At 32.4% G+C, this 15908-nt stretch overlaps 1 protein-coding gene across 1 annotated transcript in view; it reads right to left on the reverse strand.

Annotated features, from left to right (window-relative positions):
- LOC115881539 (TWiK family of potassium channels protein 7-like) overlaps positions 1–15908 on the reverse strand; it is a 165094-nt gene that overhangs the window by 135844 nt on the left and 13342 nt on the right. Inside the window, exons 2-3 of the mRNA XM_030899075.1 lie at positions 12361–12546; positions 11968–12291 (exon numbers count right to left, since the gene is read on the reverse strand). Coding sequence (XP_030754935.1) covers positions 11968–12291; positions 12361–12546 — 510 coding nt within the window. The remainder of the gene's footprint in view (positions 1–11967; positions 12292–12360; positions 12547–15908) is intronic.

Here is a 15908-nt window from a genome sequence, read left to right on the forward strand (position 1 = left end):
GGTTTTTATTCTAGGAGCTACAGATGCCCGACACACTATTGCCGAACCCTGTATAAGATAACCGAGACACGAAGGGGGTCAAAAAATGCAAAATTTTCAAATTTGCCCTGTATTTCAGGAACTGAAAGATCTAGATCAAATTTCTCTGTAGCATATTTAGTTTATGGGTTGTAAAAACTGTAATATAGTTTACAAAATAACAGCTGGATACGAGGGCCATTTTAAAATAAATTTAAACTTAAATGTAAATACATACCATTACAGGATCCAGCATCCTTTTTATACAATTGTTTAATGGTACGTTTCGTAAAATAAGTCCACTCATAAAATCGGATAACAGTGGCCGATAATCCATTTATTCGTCGCACAAAAGCTGAAATTACCGGCGGCATAGATAACTCTGGTCCGTTGGCTCGGATGTCCGAGCAATCGAATTAAAAACAAAACTACTATCGATATCCTGCATGGGTGCTTTACGCTGGCGATTTCTCGTCCAATTTCCGATTTTTTCGCATTTTTTTCTCAACAGAAATTAAATATTCGAGAGCTAAATGGAAACAGCAATTTATGCAAATGTAAGAATATATTTTTTCTTGCTTTTGTCCTTCCTTTGTTCGATTTTAAACCGATGAGTTGAAATTAGGGATGGGCGATAATGAATTTTACCATCGATACGTTAACGCAATTTACATATAGATATATTTTACATAAACATTTTAAAATAAGCACAACATTTATCGATATGTCGATAATTACCGATAACTATCAATAACTCAATATATCGATAATTTGATAACACAGTAACTATCGATAACTCGGTATACCGAGTGCGTCTCAAAAGTGGGTTACCCCTATACCCCTTTTTTTATTTTTTCAGATAAAAAAAACAGATTTGGAATGTTAGGATATGACATAAATTGACGTATTCAATTGTTTTCGGTCACTTCCTGTTCCACCGGAAATGCCTACTACTCCCTAAATGCTTGATTTTTAAATGGCACCCTCAGTATATTTTTACTTTATTTGATAGAAAATGACACTCCTAAGATACCTAGATCGTATTTTTAATCATATCTCAATTTTTTAAAATGGAACAAGTTATAGTCTAAGAGCTGGCTACATAAAAAACCTTATCATCGTTACATGGCTAATTTTTTGTGTGAAGTATCCCTTTGTGTAGCCATTATGAAATAGTCATGTCTGCCAGCGGGATCCCGGGGCTTAAAGCGGGGGCGGCCAATCGAAAGGGTGAAATTTTGACACAAAATATTATAAGATACATGAGTTATAATTGCGAAAATAGCTTCTATTTATTATCAAGAAACGTGGAAAATTGTTGGCAAACATTTTTCTAGTCGCTAAAATTTTAGAAATTCAAAATCATTTTTCAAAATTAAAAAATTAAATTTGAAAAATGAAAAAAATTATGGCATATTTGCATGCCGATTGGTGAAATGTCATATTTATTTATTTTAAAAGCCTTATGCAAAAGGACAGACAAAAAGATCGTGGCTCAATCAGCTGCAGACAGTTATCAAAAGCGCGATATTACTCTAGTGCTTTATTCAGGGAACGCTGGCCGCCTCATCCATTTAAGTATAGATAAATCATATAATATACGATTATGTTATAAATATATTTTTTTATTATTTCAATAACGATTTTTTTGTCTGCCCTTTTGCACATACGGCTTTTTAAATTAATTAACAATGCGATGATTTTCTTTTGTCAAAATTCTATGCCTCTTTCGCGTTGTCTGCCGGCATTTTAGCCACGAGAAAAATGTCTGTCAACAATTTTACACGTTTCCTAATAATAAATAAAAGCTATTTGGCAATTATAACTCGTGTACCTTATAATATTTTTAGTGTCAAAATTTCACCCTTTCGATTGGCCGCCCCCGCTTTAAGCCCCGGGATCGCGCTGGCAGACATGACTATTTCATAATGGCTACACAAAAGGATACTTCACACAAAAAGTTAGCCATGTAACGATGATAATGATTTTTTATGTAGCCAGCTCTCGGTCTATTAGCATATTTGGAAAAATCACTCTTTACGAATAATTTGGTACCACACACTTGGTATTTCGAGTCAAATTGTCGTTATAAACCGCCATGTTACAATTTATATTTATTATTTAAAATTTATTATTATTTAAAATAAACCATATGCGAAAATGTCAAAAGTTGACCTATGATATGTCATTCTATTCAGAGTGTCATTTTCTATCGAATAAAGTAAAAAAATACCGAGGGTGTCATTTAAAAATCAAAATTTGTAGTCATTTCCGGTGACACAGGAAGTGACAAAAAACAAATGAATACGTCCAGCAATTATTATGTCATATACTGATATACCAAATCTGTTTTGAGTGTCTGGTTAGCCATTTTTAAGACGCACCCGGTATAGATACTGGGTGAGAATTAAAAAACTGCAAATATTTTTAGGGGTGGTGTATTTCGACCCCAGTAACAAGTCTATGAGTTTTTTTCTCGCAAAAAATAATGTTGAGAATAGCGCATTTTCTTTTACATTTTCTAGTATACTTTAGAAAACTGGCTGTTAACCGCAAATTTTCCAGCGGCATAATTTCTTAATTTCTGATATTATCGTGGTTACGGCTTTCCTCTATGGTTACGGCACTATAAGGGATGCAAATACAGAAAAAAATCCGTTGGCTCTCAAATTTTTTTAAAAATAAATTATTTTTTTAATTTCAAACTTTAATAACTTTAAAGTTATTTTGGACTATTTGAAAAATGGTAAAGAGAGAATATGTTTCTTTTATCGAGATCTACCAGCCCTGAAAATATTTACACTGTATAAAAATGTAGAAAAATTGTAAGAAACTTATGTGCTTTCTAGAAATCTGGGAAATTTCTTGTTATATTTTCAAACAAAATAATTCTTAGTTCTGTTTCTTCCACTAAACGGTTTTTCCTAGAGCGTAAAGCAATGTTGGGTGTCTTTGGGGTTACAGCTGCGTGTTTAGTGCTCTAATAGAAGAATCTTAAACTTCCGGCAGAAACCTTTGCGGTAGAATTTCTAATGCCTCTTTGTAGTGTACTTTAAATTCTGCCGGAGCCGCTCCGCTCTACCGTTTTTCTCTATTTTCTGTGGGGTTCGTCGAAGCAATGCGCTACGCTTTTGTTCCGGTTGTTCTTTGATCGTACAAACGGTCGTAATAGATGCTACGATTAGAAAATGGATCGGACCTTGTAAATATTAATAAACAATTTTCTATACACGGCTCTGAACATCGAGTGAAAAAGTATACAGGGCGTTCCTAAGTAGTCTAAAACATTTCAGCGGTGATTCCGCATATGTTTATAAGAAATCATATAAAAATGGGATCCGAAGAACTTATTATATTAAATTATTGACAATCAAGAAATAAAATCGTCTTCTCAAAAAAATTTTAAGCCGTTTAAATTCAAACACTACCCCTAAACATTTTTTTAATTAAATATTTGTACAAGATCATTAAAAAATTATAGCCAACAAAAATGTAACTATCATAAGTTTTTTTCTAGTTCTATTTTCTTATAATCCAGTACTGTAAAAGCTCATTATCAGAGCCTACTACAAAAAACTTGTTATTATGGGTTTTGTTGTCATTGAGAAAATTGCCAGTTTTATGAAAGCAAACATTGTCTGGACATAAACATAATTGGTAAGTTTGTTTCAGACTCTAACTAATTAACTGTGTACAAGGACTTGATTGATTTATTTTGTAATAATACCTAATAGTTGAATCTGACGTATTGACTTCAACTTTTAACTTAACTAAGAGTGACATAAAGTCACTACTTAGTCTAAGAGTGGAGTAAAAATTCCACTTTGTGTGGCGAGGCTGTAAGTCTGACATACAGCCGAGGCACAAAAAGTCATTTTTGCTCGAATAGAACATTTTTTTTCAAACGCCATAAATAATTTTTTAAATAATTTCAAATATTCTAAATAATATAGAAAGATTTAAAAGTCATACCTTGTATGTAATTTATATACAGTACCGGCCAAAAGTGGAGAAACTTTTAATATTTTTACTATGTCAAAATACAGTTTACTCTCTGCAGAATAGGATATCAGGAAAATATTTCGCATTTCATCTGCTTTGTATAGCCATATAAAAACTGCTTATTTTGTGAATAAATTTGCAGACAAAAATTATTTACAAATTCCAGCGGACATAAGTGGAGAAACCTTATCTTCTTCTTAACATTCTGTGAGATATTCTCTTGTTAAAGCGTCTAGATCGTGGTATTGGGTTCACAGTGCGTTAAAAATATGCCGCGCGAGATAAATTTGTCAGATCAAATAAAAAAAAATCACAATTGAGAAGTATCATTCGGGAATTAAACAAATTGATATTGCTAGACACTTTAATTTTCATAAAAGTGTTGTATGCAAACAGATTAATTTGTATAGAAATCGTGGGACAACTGCCAGTATACCCAAGCCCGGAAGACCCAAAAAAAAACAACTTTGGCGACAGATAAAATAAGAAGAAGATATTCACTTAGAAATCCGTTTTGCATTGCGGAGGATATAAGGAACGAATATCCCTTTATTTCAATATCTGTTAGGTCCATTAAACGGCGCGTCTGAAACAGGCACAACTAAATGCCAGAACATCTGCCCGAAAGCCGTTTATTATTTCTAAGAAAAATAGGCAGGCCCAGCTACAATTTGCATTGGAACATGCAAATTGGACCTACAAGCAGTGAAAAAATGTAGTCTGGTCGGACGAAAGCAAGTACAATATATTTGGGTTGGATGGTATTAGGTGGGTGAGACGTCCTGCCAATGAGAGATTCAATCCCAAGTACACCATACCCACCATAAAACACTTGGAAGGAGGTGGGAACGTTCTAGTCTGGGGTTGTTTTTCTGGTCATGGGGTCGGGCCCCTTGTTCAAATAAATGGAATTATGGATCGATATATGTATTTAAATATTTTGCAAGAAACAATGGTACCTTATGCTGAATCCTCTCTCCCATTAACCTGGAAATTTATGCACCATAATCATCCGAAACACACTGCCAAACTTATTAAGGAATTTTTAACCGAGGAACAAGTTGAAGTGATCAAATCGCCAGCTCAAAGCCCCGACCTGAACCCTATAGAGAACCAATGGGATCAACTAGAAGTCGATGTTAGGCGTAAAAATAGGGACAAATTTAAAAATACAGATGTTTTGTTCGCTGCCCTATTACAAGCCTGGAATGAAATATCCGGGGACGTAATAAAGAACTTGATTGAGTCTATGCACAAAAGGTGCCAAGCAGTCATCAAAAGTAAAGGCTATGCAACTAAATATTGAGACTAGCGACTACAAATGTATAAAAAATACCAGTTTCTTCATTTTTGTTCTCAGAGAAATTAGTTAATAGAGGCTTTTTCCAAAAAAATCTTGTGTGTATTTTTAAGAGACAGTTATCCTATGTATAAATATATATGCTTTATAAACATTTTCGTTCTTGTAAAACGGCAGCAAATAAATTTAAAAAGTTTCTCTACTTTTGGCCGGTACTGTATATGAAGAAACTAAGGTTACGCTCGTTGAATTTGACACTTTATGTCAGTTTAATAATATATTTTCGATATGGTATTTTTCGTACTTTTATGCTTGGGCGTAAAAGTACTTTACTTTTATGCATTTGACTTTTTTATATTACCAATCACGTCGCAAAAATTAATACTTTAGTGATGTTTGAACAAAAATTAATTATTTTTATATAAGGTCATAGTAGTCTAAACATCTTGACAACGAGGACATCGTCGAGTAGACTTAAGAGTTCAATTGACCAAACTCAGAAACTTGTCAATAAGGATAAAGCGGTTAGTCTAAAAACTTTTATTTTTCCGAGTCAAGATTTTTTTGCTCTTTTATCGTTGGAGATTTATATCGGATCTGGGGTGTTGCAAAATAACACCAAAACTGGAAACTAAACAGGACAAGTTAGAAAACTTTAAAGTTTTGCAGTAGACGGCACAATACAGAAGATATTTCATTATTGCGAAGGTTTACGAATCGCCTCGAGCTAGTTAATTGGATAAAAATCTCATTTAAAATGTTAGAAAAAGTTTGTGTATTTTTATGTCTTGTATTTTGAACTGTTATTATGTTCTAAAATGACAATTTTTATTATAATTGTATTTTCTGATTGGTTAATATTATACTGTTTTGGATTTGAAATGCGGAGAAGTTTTAGAGGAGAAAAAAGTATATTTATTTTACAAAACTAAAAAATGTTATTTCCTTTTGACATTTTTAATTATGATCTTGAAGGTATTATCTAAAGTGTAGGTCACCTCCATTTTTTGTTTCATCCAAAGTGTACAATACCAATTTCAATCACTTTTGGATTGATTTTAAGGGAGAAAACCTATTTCTGTCTGGATAGAGCAAAACTGACATAGAAATCAAGGGCTCGACTTGTGAGACATGTTTAATGGCATATACCACTTTCGATATTTTTACTGTAAACCAATATACCTACAGACTCTGTTGGAATTTTTAACCATTTTCAACATTGTCCATATTTTTTTTTATTTTGCGAATAAAAAAATTCGGTTAAAACATTCTTAAGGCACTTTTTATGCACAACCCAGTGGCATAATGAATTTTCCATTCTTAGGTTTTTCTAAAAATATAAAGTTGAGAGTATCTATTTCTACAAGGAGAAAATATTAGGTGTCTTTTCCTTATATCAAAGAGGGTCTTAGAACAATCAGTGACGTACATTATTTTATTTGTGTCATACTATTTTTTAATTACTGCTGTAATTTAATCATTCGATTTTGATATTATCTAAGTTATGCGATAGTAAAAATATTAGATTTAATATGTATACTAGTGCAAATGTTCCTAGGCCAGCCTTTGCACTTATTATACCAGTTGAATTAATAAATAGCTCTAACTCTACCATGTTCAATTAAAGACGCAATAGCCGATACAACTTGTGGACCTAAAACCATCTCTGCAGTTACTCTAGTTGCCAACCATCAATAATAATATGTTGATCAATGACACTAACACTACAAAAACAATATACACTATTTCATAGGTGTGCTTATTACGACAAAAAACATCCTTTTATTCCTAAAATTGCTGTAAATCGTTTTAATATTCTTCAAAAGCGAATATCTGTCTACGAGTATAACAAAAAAGAAGCTATTGAGATGAATCAAAAAACAAACTCTGGAGAAGAGGTACCTTGATGATAAAGTGGTTTTTAACTTCCTTATTTTGTTAAACCATTTCACAGTGTGTTTTAAACTTTCGCCAAAATAAAAACGCTTTGTTTTACCTTGTATATTGGAAGATAGGAACTTGCTTATTTGCGTACTTGCGGATGGGAATTTATTGCTTTAAAGGTCATAAAAATCAGTCGAATAGAAAAAAAATATTATAAATTTTAATATACATGAATATTTTAAGGCGTCGTTCGTTCGTGACGTTCAGTGTATTTACTTAATCCATTCGGATTCGCTAAATATAATCTGAACTTTTTTATCTCACAAACTTCTGTTTAAATTTTCGAAAATCTCCTAATCAAAAGACGAGGGTTTTGAGCGCCGAACGAACCATTAAAAGTTGTTCGAATAGGAGCGTTCGAACCGATATCATTTTTCTCGACGTGTACTTTATTAGTTTGGAAATAAAGTTGGGTCGGTTCTTTGCCAGAAGCACCACCGACCGATTCCAATCCGAAACTTGGTCAGAGACTTTGGAAAATTGGGAGTTATTAAGCTCGACGCTTCATCATTGTTAGGTTTTAACGGGACGAGAACTTTGTTCGTACTTTTCTTCTCTCAGATAGGCTGAGAGTCACGTCCGCTCCTAGTTTATTGTTGTTTACGGTTTCTTACGAATTACTTCGACAGTCTCAACATTTTTACCGGTATTGTCAACGGCAGCTGATCCTAAGGGATCCAAAAAGCAGTAGCAATCATAAAGTCAGAAATATCACAGCCATTGTGCAATGTTTGTAGTTTTCTCTTAGTATATAAACACATTGAAATCTTGCTTTTATCACGATGTCACAGTTATTGAGATATCCAAATAGCATATGAGAATTAAGATGCACAGAACTCTCATAAAAGTACGATTTTATTACCTTTCAAGTTTTTATCACACCTTTATGTTGTTAATTAATATTTTATTGATAATTTTTTAAAAAGTAGTAAACACTGATTAGGATATCCCCTTTTTTTGGGAAAAATTAAATATCTTTATTTTTTTTAAGCTTGAATCCCACCGCTGCCACCAAATTTATGAACCAAAAGGCCTTATTTTAATTATTATAGTATATAATATATTTCATTTAATATGTGTATGATTTTCCTATTTGATAAATATATTTCGTATCTATTTTCTATGTTCTTTTCTATACATAATGTTCATAATCTGCTAGTGTGTGATTCACCGTTCTTTATTAAATGTAACAATAGTTATTTTCTATATTTTGCCAAGCGAACCGTAACAAATTCCGGTCGAATTCTATCAGAAAATTCTTTCAATTATCTAATTTCTTTCGTCACTAACCAACCATGTAACCAACGTTACACATTTTTCCCGTTCATGCCAAAAAAGGGCAACGCCAAATAAATTCACCTCTTTCTAATCGGTCTTTCCGCATAGCCGGTTCTCCGATACAAAAAGCAATTTAAAAAGATTATCTTCAATGGAGCTTAAACTTTTAACAAACTAAACAAGTTTAACACGTCGAAAGCGTGCAGGAGTGAGGATTTATACGGTTAACTTGCTTCGAGACTTTTGACCGGGGAATTTTCTACGTAAATACATTCGCTGTTAAAAAGAATGTATACAATGCTCCTAATGCTTGTTCGGAATAATTAATATACACGCTTTGAATAATAAGAAAACAGGCATTAATAAGGATAATTTTTATATTTTCTATAAATTTGGTTCAGTTATTCTTTTTTTAACTTTTAATTTCCATCTATTTCTTAAATGAATGGTTGAAAACATCCTGTTAATAGGTCAAAGAATTATATGTGTACCTAAAATGACCAGGTAATGAAAAGGCAAACTATCTAGCTAGAAAAGGAGCGAACTGGACCATAACCGTTCTGCTTCTTAAGTGGAAACCAACTTAAAGCTGAATTTAAGAACCATAAAGAGTCCATCCGTAACCTGGAAAGAGTATCTTCTAACAGTCTAAGATACTAAAAATTTCTCAAGACTTACGACCGAGGAAAATCAAATATTTTTCTTGATTTAACTAAAGGTTTGTTTCCTTTGGACATTTCGTTGCGGAGTCCGTCGACCGTCGCTATTTGACTTTATCTGAACAAAGTATTTGAACTAGACTGGTTTACTCAAATCTACTTAGCTGAGCGACCTCATTTAGCATTGGCTAGTTTTTATTGGCTTTAGCATGTGTTTTCAACATACGCAGACCTTTAAAAAACTATTTACGTCTTCGCTGTAAAATTAATAGGGTAGCCAACATTTGGACAGTTCAAAATATGCATGGGATTTCCTATGTTTTCAATCACCCAGCGTCACTCGGTATAGATTTTCCGTTACGACCAACTTTTACATACCTTATAACATATAAACAATGCTCCCAGCCCATTATTACTATTAAAATAGCGGCCTATAAATTCTTCTCGTGCAGCATCAGTTCATCGCCACGTGACAATAAATTTCCACCAGACATTAATCAGTGGTACTGCAAGTATGGCCGCCACGCAGCTGCACATAATATCTGCCTGTTACGACCTGCAGCCCTCAGGGGCGTTATACAGTAATGGCGCGGGATCCCCCGAGGCACACTACAAAGACGAATGACCGGGATGTGACAGCTGAAGGGTCGAATGAATGGGAGAAGAGGTGTTGCGACAAGTTGTAGCAGGAAATTGCTAACACGAGATGGTTGTTTCAGGCTTGAATTGATGAAACGCTTGGTCTCGTGGGTCCGAAGTGGCTAACAATAATTTTAATGGGATATTAATGTTTAATTATTGTTTTCTTTTTAAATTATATTCAAAAATACTCTCTATAAATTTATTTACTTTATTAATTTTTAACAAAATAACTAAAGTATCAAATTAAATCAATTCTTTACTGGACATATTAAAACATAAAATAAATATCAGTTTACAAGTTTCTATATAGGCAAAATTAAGTAGCTAGTTTCAAAAACAAGCTTACTGAAAACTCTTCAACTATCGATTTTAAATTTTGATCAGAATTGCCGGGAAACTTCATCGTTAACCTCCTTTTTAACTTCGAATAATCTACTTAATGTTGAAGTAATCTTCTGGTGGTAGCAATTTGCTTTTATAGATGCAAGCTCAAAACCACATAAAACCTGCAGTTCCTAGTTCGATTCTGGATTAACCCTGATAAAATAACAAATTTAATAGAAATAAACAAGATAATCGGCTATAAGGATGTGGAAGATTAGAATTTATGTTTATTTAAATATTCTAAACGACTAGTGGTGGTATAGTTTTGCACTTTTGTCGACTTAAAAACCGACTTATGTATTGTTTCAAAGATGTATTTATAATAAAGATATATTTTTTTAAATGTATTGCGTGGATATTAGAAGTATATTAAATTATAGATTTTCTGTAGAATTCTCATTAATTATATTAAGTTGTGTTTAAAATATGTTCATTTTTAAGTAAAATTCACTGTTTAGTGCTCTTTACAACTACAAAAAAAATTGTTATTCAGATCATACTATTTCCGGATCAACGCTATCTAACAGGGTTAAAAAAAATGTCTTTTTAAACATCACAAAAGTGTTAATTTTTGCGACGTTATTGGCAGTATAATATAAAAGTCATTTTAACGCCTAGGTATAAAAGTTAAGCACTTTTATACCTAAGCACAAAAGTACGAAAATATATTATTAAACTGACATAAAGTGTCAAATTCAACAAGAGTAACTATAGTTTCTCGATATAATTACTTACAAGGTATTACTTTTTATATTATTTTTGATGTTTGAAATGGAGGTTTGAAATTGTTTAAAAATTATTTCTGACGTTTGAAAAAAATGTCATGTTCTATTTGGAATATAAATGTACTTTTTGTGGATCACCTCTAACGTTGAACGTTCAGTATCGCCACAATACGTATCATCTTTATACCTAATAAAACAATATACTATATTTTCAGTGACGTGATTGACAATACAAAAAAATCCGGTTTAAGCTCAAAAGTACAAAAATATGGTATTAAACTGACATTAAGTATCAAAATCGACATTGTTGCACGATATAATTACTCACAAGGTATTGCTTTTTATTCATTTAAAAATAGATTTACAACGTTTGAAAAGAAGTTGAACGAGAGAGATTTTCTTATTTTTTTTATGAAAAAAACACCTACATGCCGAACAGGTTTAAACAACTGTTCAAACAAGTCTAATTCAAGTAATGGCCATTTTAAACACGTATAAGACACTTATTTTTAAACAAAATGAAAAACATATAATAACACTGCTATCTAGTAACCATTGACAAAGTCAACATGATAGTATATATTATGAGTCTATAGCTGCATGGGTGGAACAAAAAGAGAATTTTTTCGAGACCAAGTTGAATAAAGTCGGATCATACAGATACATATTAGAATTCACATTTCAAAATTATTAACCTTTTCTAAAATTTTATGTTTGTTAAGAAACGAAAATGTTTTAGAATAAAACAGTGCGTAATTGGTTGACGAATACAGTGCTTATATTAACACAATTTGGTTATAAAAACTTAAGAGAGGATTGGTATTATTGATTTTGTGTTGTTAGGCCACATAGTATTCAATTTCCCAACTTAAAAATAATTTACAGCGCTTTCCCTTGGCCCATATTTGTTTTTTAAGTTCAATCAGTAACTACTACTGGTACAACCAAAATGCTTTAATATTGAACAAGAATTTATTTACTTATTTAGACAACTTAAAAACGAATTTAAACTTACCGATTGTAGTAATCAGCGTCAGCGAATACAAGAAGCTCGAACTAAAGCTCCATTTGTGTAGATTTTGCTGATAGTACGACATAGTCCCCACGTTAGCACTGTAACCACTATCACTATTTCTCAGAGCTTTGAACAGAGCGTCCTGAAACACTAACACTTCCTCCGCTGCAAGCTTGGTCCAGTTTTCTTTATACAAAATATTCAAGTCTTCAGTTATGCTCCAAAGTCTACTCACAGTCTCTGCCCTCAGCGCCCCGATAGCGTTGTTGTCACTTTGAGGGTTGGCTTTGGACGCGGCAACAGCTGTGTCTTGATAAAGGTCACCTAAAGGATAAATAAACAAAGATTTACATTGGAAGGATTTACAGCTGGAAAAGAAAGGAATAAAACTACCTTCTAAAGCCATGAATGTAAATGCTCCGATGATCGTATACGCTAAAACCAAACAGCAAATTCCCAGTGTTGCTAAAATGGAGGTTGACCTTGGCCCAGGGCAGGAGTAACAGCAGCAAAAGAATGAAGGTTCTTTTGGGTAGTGATTCTTGTGATCATAACAACACTTGTTTACCGCTGGACTACCTTAAATACAAAAGACAAACAGTGTAAATTAAAATGAAGTATTATTAATTATTAGTAAAAAAGGAACCGTTATAGAAGTCTAGAAATTAACTTTTTTAAACAATAACTTGTAGATACTGTTACTTAAAAATCATAGCTCATCATAGCCGCTATGTTTATTAGTTTTGTTTACCGTTTTATTTGATTTGAATTTTTGAGGGCTTTGTTGGGCTTTTTTGAGTTGATTTTATGTTATATTTTGTAATATTTTATCATTGGTTTTATGCAGTGTGTTGAAATCTAGAAAGACTTGAATTACAGTGAGATTATTTAGAATCATAAAATGGAGGCATCAAAAATTAGTTACTTGTGTAATGTGTAATCGTTTGTAGACAATAAGGCATGAAAAATAATAGAAGAACTTTTTACTTGAAAGACTCAGAAATACGATCGAAAAAATACGGCGTCAAAGTCGGCTGAGGAATGATAATCGATGATAATTTTGGCGAGGTCTAGCTCTAAATATGTCTTGATAAGATAATAATAATTAAATAGAGACCTGTAATTTACTTGGCCCGTACTCTTCTCTATTAGCCGACCATTACTACACGTAGTAATTAATAAACTATATTTACTACATGTCACAAGTAGTTTTTTAAATGTCGAGTAGTGAATGTGTAGTTTTTGTAATTAATGTAGTTTTTTTTAAATAACAGTAAAAACATAACCTAAGAACTTTGTTTGTTGATCAATTTAAAGAAATAAAAAATCTATATTTTGTGAATTTGTTCCTTATTATGTGATATTTTTGATACTTAGTAGTTAAAAATTCTTGGAAGACGTCGATGTCTCCGTACCTTGCTCCATACCGTCTAGGAAGAGGGGAATTATGAAGTTGTGCCTTTAGATGTAACAAATCATATATTCTCCTGGAGAATGTCTATGGAGAATTTTTCCATAAGAATTTATAGTTTATTTTGTGTTCAATGTTACTTTGTATTTCGTAGAAAATATATTTTTGTTGAAAAAAAATTGTCTTTTTTTCTGATGTTTAACTTATACAAATATAATATAACTTCATACTTCCGTGACAAGAATTTGGCTTGATTTTTGTTTAAGGTCTAAATGTACTATATTTTTGTAGGTAGTTTTTAACGTAGTTTTTGTGTAGTTTTTGTGTAGTTTTTGAAGGTAGTTTTTAAAATTTTAAAACGTAGTTAATACAAAAAACTACGCTTAGTTTTTGGCGTAGTTTTTTGCTTCATAAACTACTTAACAACCCTGTTTTTGGGTCATAAATGACCTAGATACAAAATATTTTCATGGTGTCTGTCTGTCTCTCCGTCTGTAACACAATAACTCAAAAACCGCTAAACCGATTTTAACCAAATTTGGCACAAAAATACTGTGGCAGCCGAGAATCTGGCCATTAGTTTTTGGTGGTGGTGGGGGGGTTGTTAAGGGGTTATGGGAGGGGGTTAAAAATTTTTAAAAATCGTAACTCCAAAATTACAGTAGCTAGCGAAACGCGGTTTCCAATTTTTGATTAGGAATAATATTTGCAACAAAATTTGTAATAACATCAAAATCAAAGTCGGAGTTTTTGAGATAAAAAAATATGAAATATTGTTTAAAAAATTATAAACTCAGAAACAAACCAGCTAGCAAAACGCGGTTTTCACTGTTATGTACGGAAATATATTTTAAACAAAACTTAAGATAATATCAAAGTGTGTCGAAGCCGTAGTTTTTGGAATAAAGCCAAAAAACAAAAAAAAAATCCGTGTGGAGAACTCCAAACTCCCATCGGACGCGACCCCAGGTGGCGGATAGAGGAAATAACCGCGGACCAAAATTGGAAAAATTCCTTTACTTTGAAACTATAAGAACTGCCTACCAATTTTTTGGTAACATATCTTAGTACGGGCGGCTATACGTGCCGCCCGGCGCCAATTTTTTTTAATAATTGCTCTTACTGCAAGTTTATTAAGAAGATTATAATTTATCTTTATATTGAGTAAAAATGATAATGGTGTAGCTTAAAATTCGAGAAAAAAAATTAGAAATAGATTTGTGTGTCTAGAAAAGTTTTGTATGTTATTTTATAGTAAATGACAGCTAGAGATTGACCTCGCCAAAATTATCATTCCCATTATATCTTTGAGGCCGTTTTTTTTCGATCAAACTGCATTTTGGAAATGAACATTTTATAAAAAACTTTTATTTTATGGAAAATACTAGATAGATACTAGAATACATTTGATTGGAAAAAGTAAAAATAATTAAATTAGTTTTTCGACAAGTAGTTACCCTTGAAGAGAAATGAGAATTTCCCGAGCGCTTTTTCGAGAGATGAAAATCAGAAAAACGTCAATTGTTTAACGGGAAAAGGCGAACGCAAGCTTATCAAAGAGGTAACAACGTAATCTGCGAAGAATCGTTCCAGGACAATGGAACAAATAAGCGAGGTGCTCCAGAACCAATCCGGAACTTAACGAGAATCGGGGGCCAGATTATGGCAGTTGGCAATTCGCCCGCTGCGGTATAATGAATAAAACTTATTCGCTCAGTACGTTGGTTGTGGGTAAAGTTAATGTGGGAATAGATAAGATTCGGTTGCATTAGAACGGAAAAAATGTGTTGTGTAATTACATTTTTTAATATTACTTTTTGAATATTTTAATAGATTTTTTTTTATTATAGAATATTGTAGTGAAAAAATAGCATAGACTTTTGTGGATAAAATCCTATGACTTGCAAAATTAAGTACAGGGTGTCCCACTAAGAAGAGCTCTCGGCTGTATCACGGAAAGTATTAGTCGTATAGCTTGCGGCAAAAATTTTTATAACTAAAGAGGCTATGAGAAATTGCTGGAAATTATTTTCAAGTTTATGGAACGGCCACTAGAGGGCGCAACTGTTATAAAAAATAAGAAAATTGAGTTTTTACACAATTTTGCCTAGATATCTAGTACTATAAATAATAGCTTCATAATCTTCAGAAAATTTTAAATATTTTTTGTTAGAACCATTTTCCCCTATCTGTCAAAAATAAAGTGGTAGGGGAAGGTTCGATCTGTTTTTATTTAAATACATATTAATAACTTCGGACTGGATAAACGGAATCCAACAAGCGAGGGGTCGTTTAAAGAGTGTTTCTTACTTTTTTTTCTTTTTTTACCGATAATAATAAGCTTTTGAATGTAAACGCTAGGGCCGCGGTGTTACAATTTAACAAACATTGCGCGTCTTTTCAAAAAGGTTAAATGCGATAGTACATATAATTTTAGCTGATGGTAAAGAGTAAAAAAAGCTTAAAAAGTCAGCATCTTGATATCCCCTAAACCAAAGATATTAGCAAAATTATAATAAATACGAGAAAA

The sequence above is a fragment of the Sitophilus oryzae genome, unplaced genomic scaffold (assembly GCF_002938485.1).
Source record: "Sitophilus oryzae breed Bouriz unplaced genomic scaffold, Soryzae_2.0 scaffold_172_pilon_pilon, whole genome shotgun sequence".
NCBI classification, from domain to species: Eukaryota; Metazoa; Arthropoda; class Insecta; order Coleoptera; family Curculionidae; genus Sitophilus; species Sitophilus oryzae.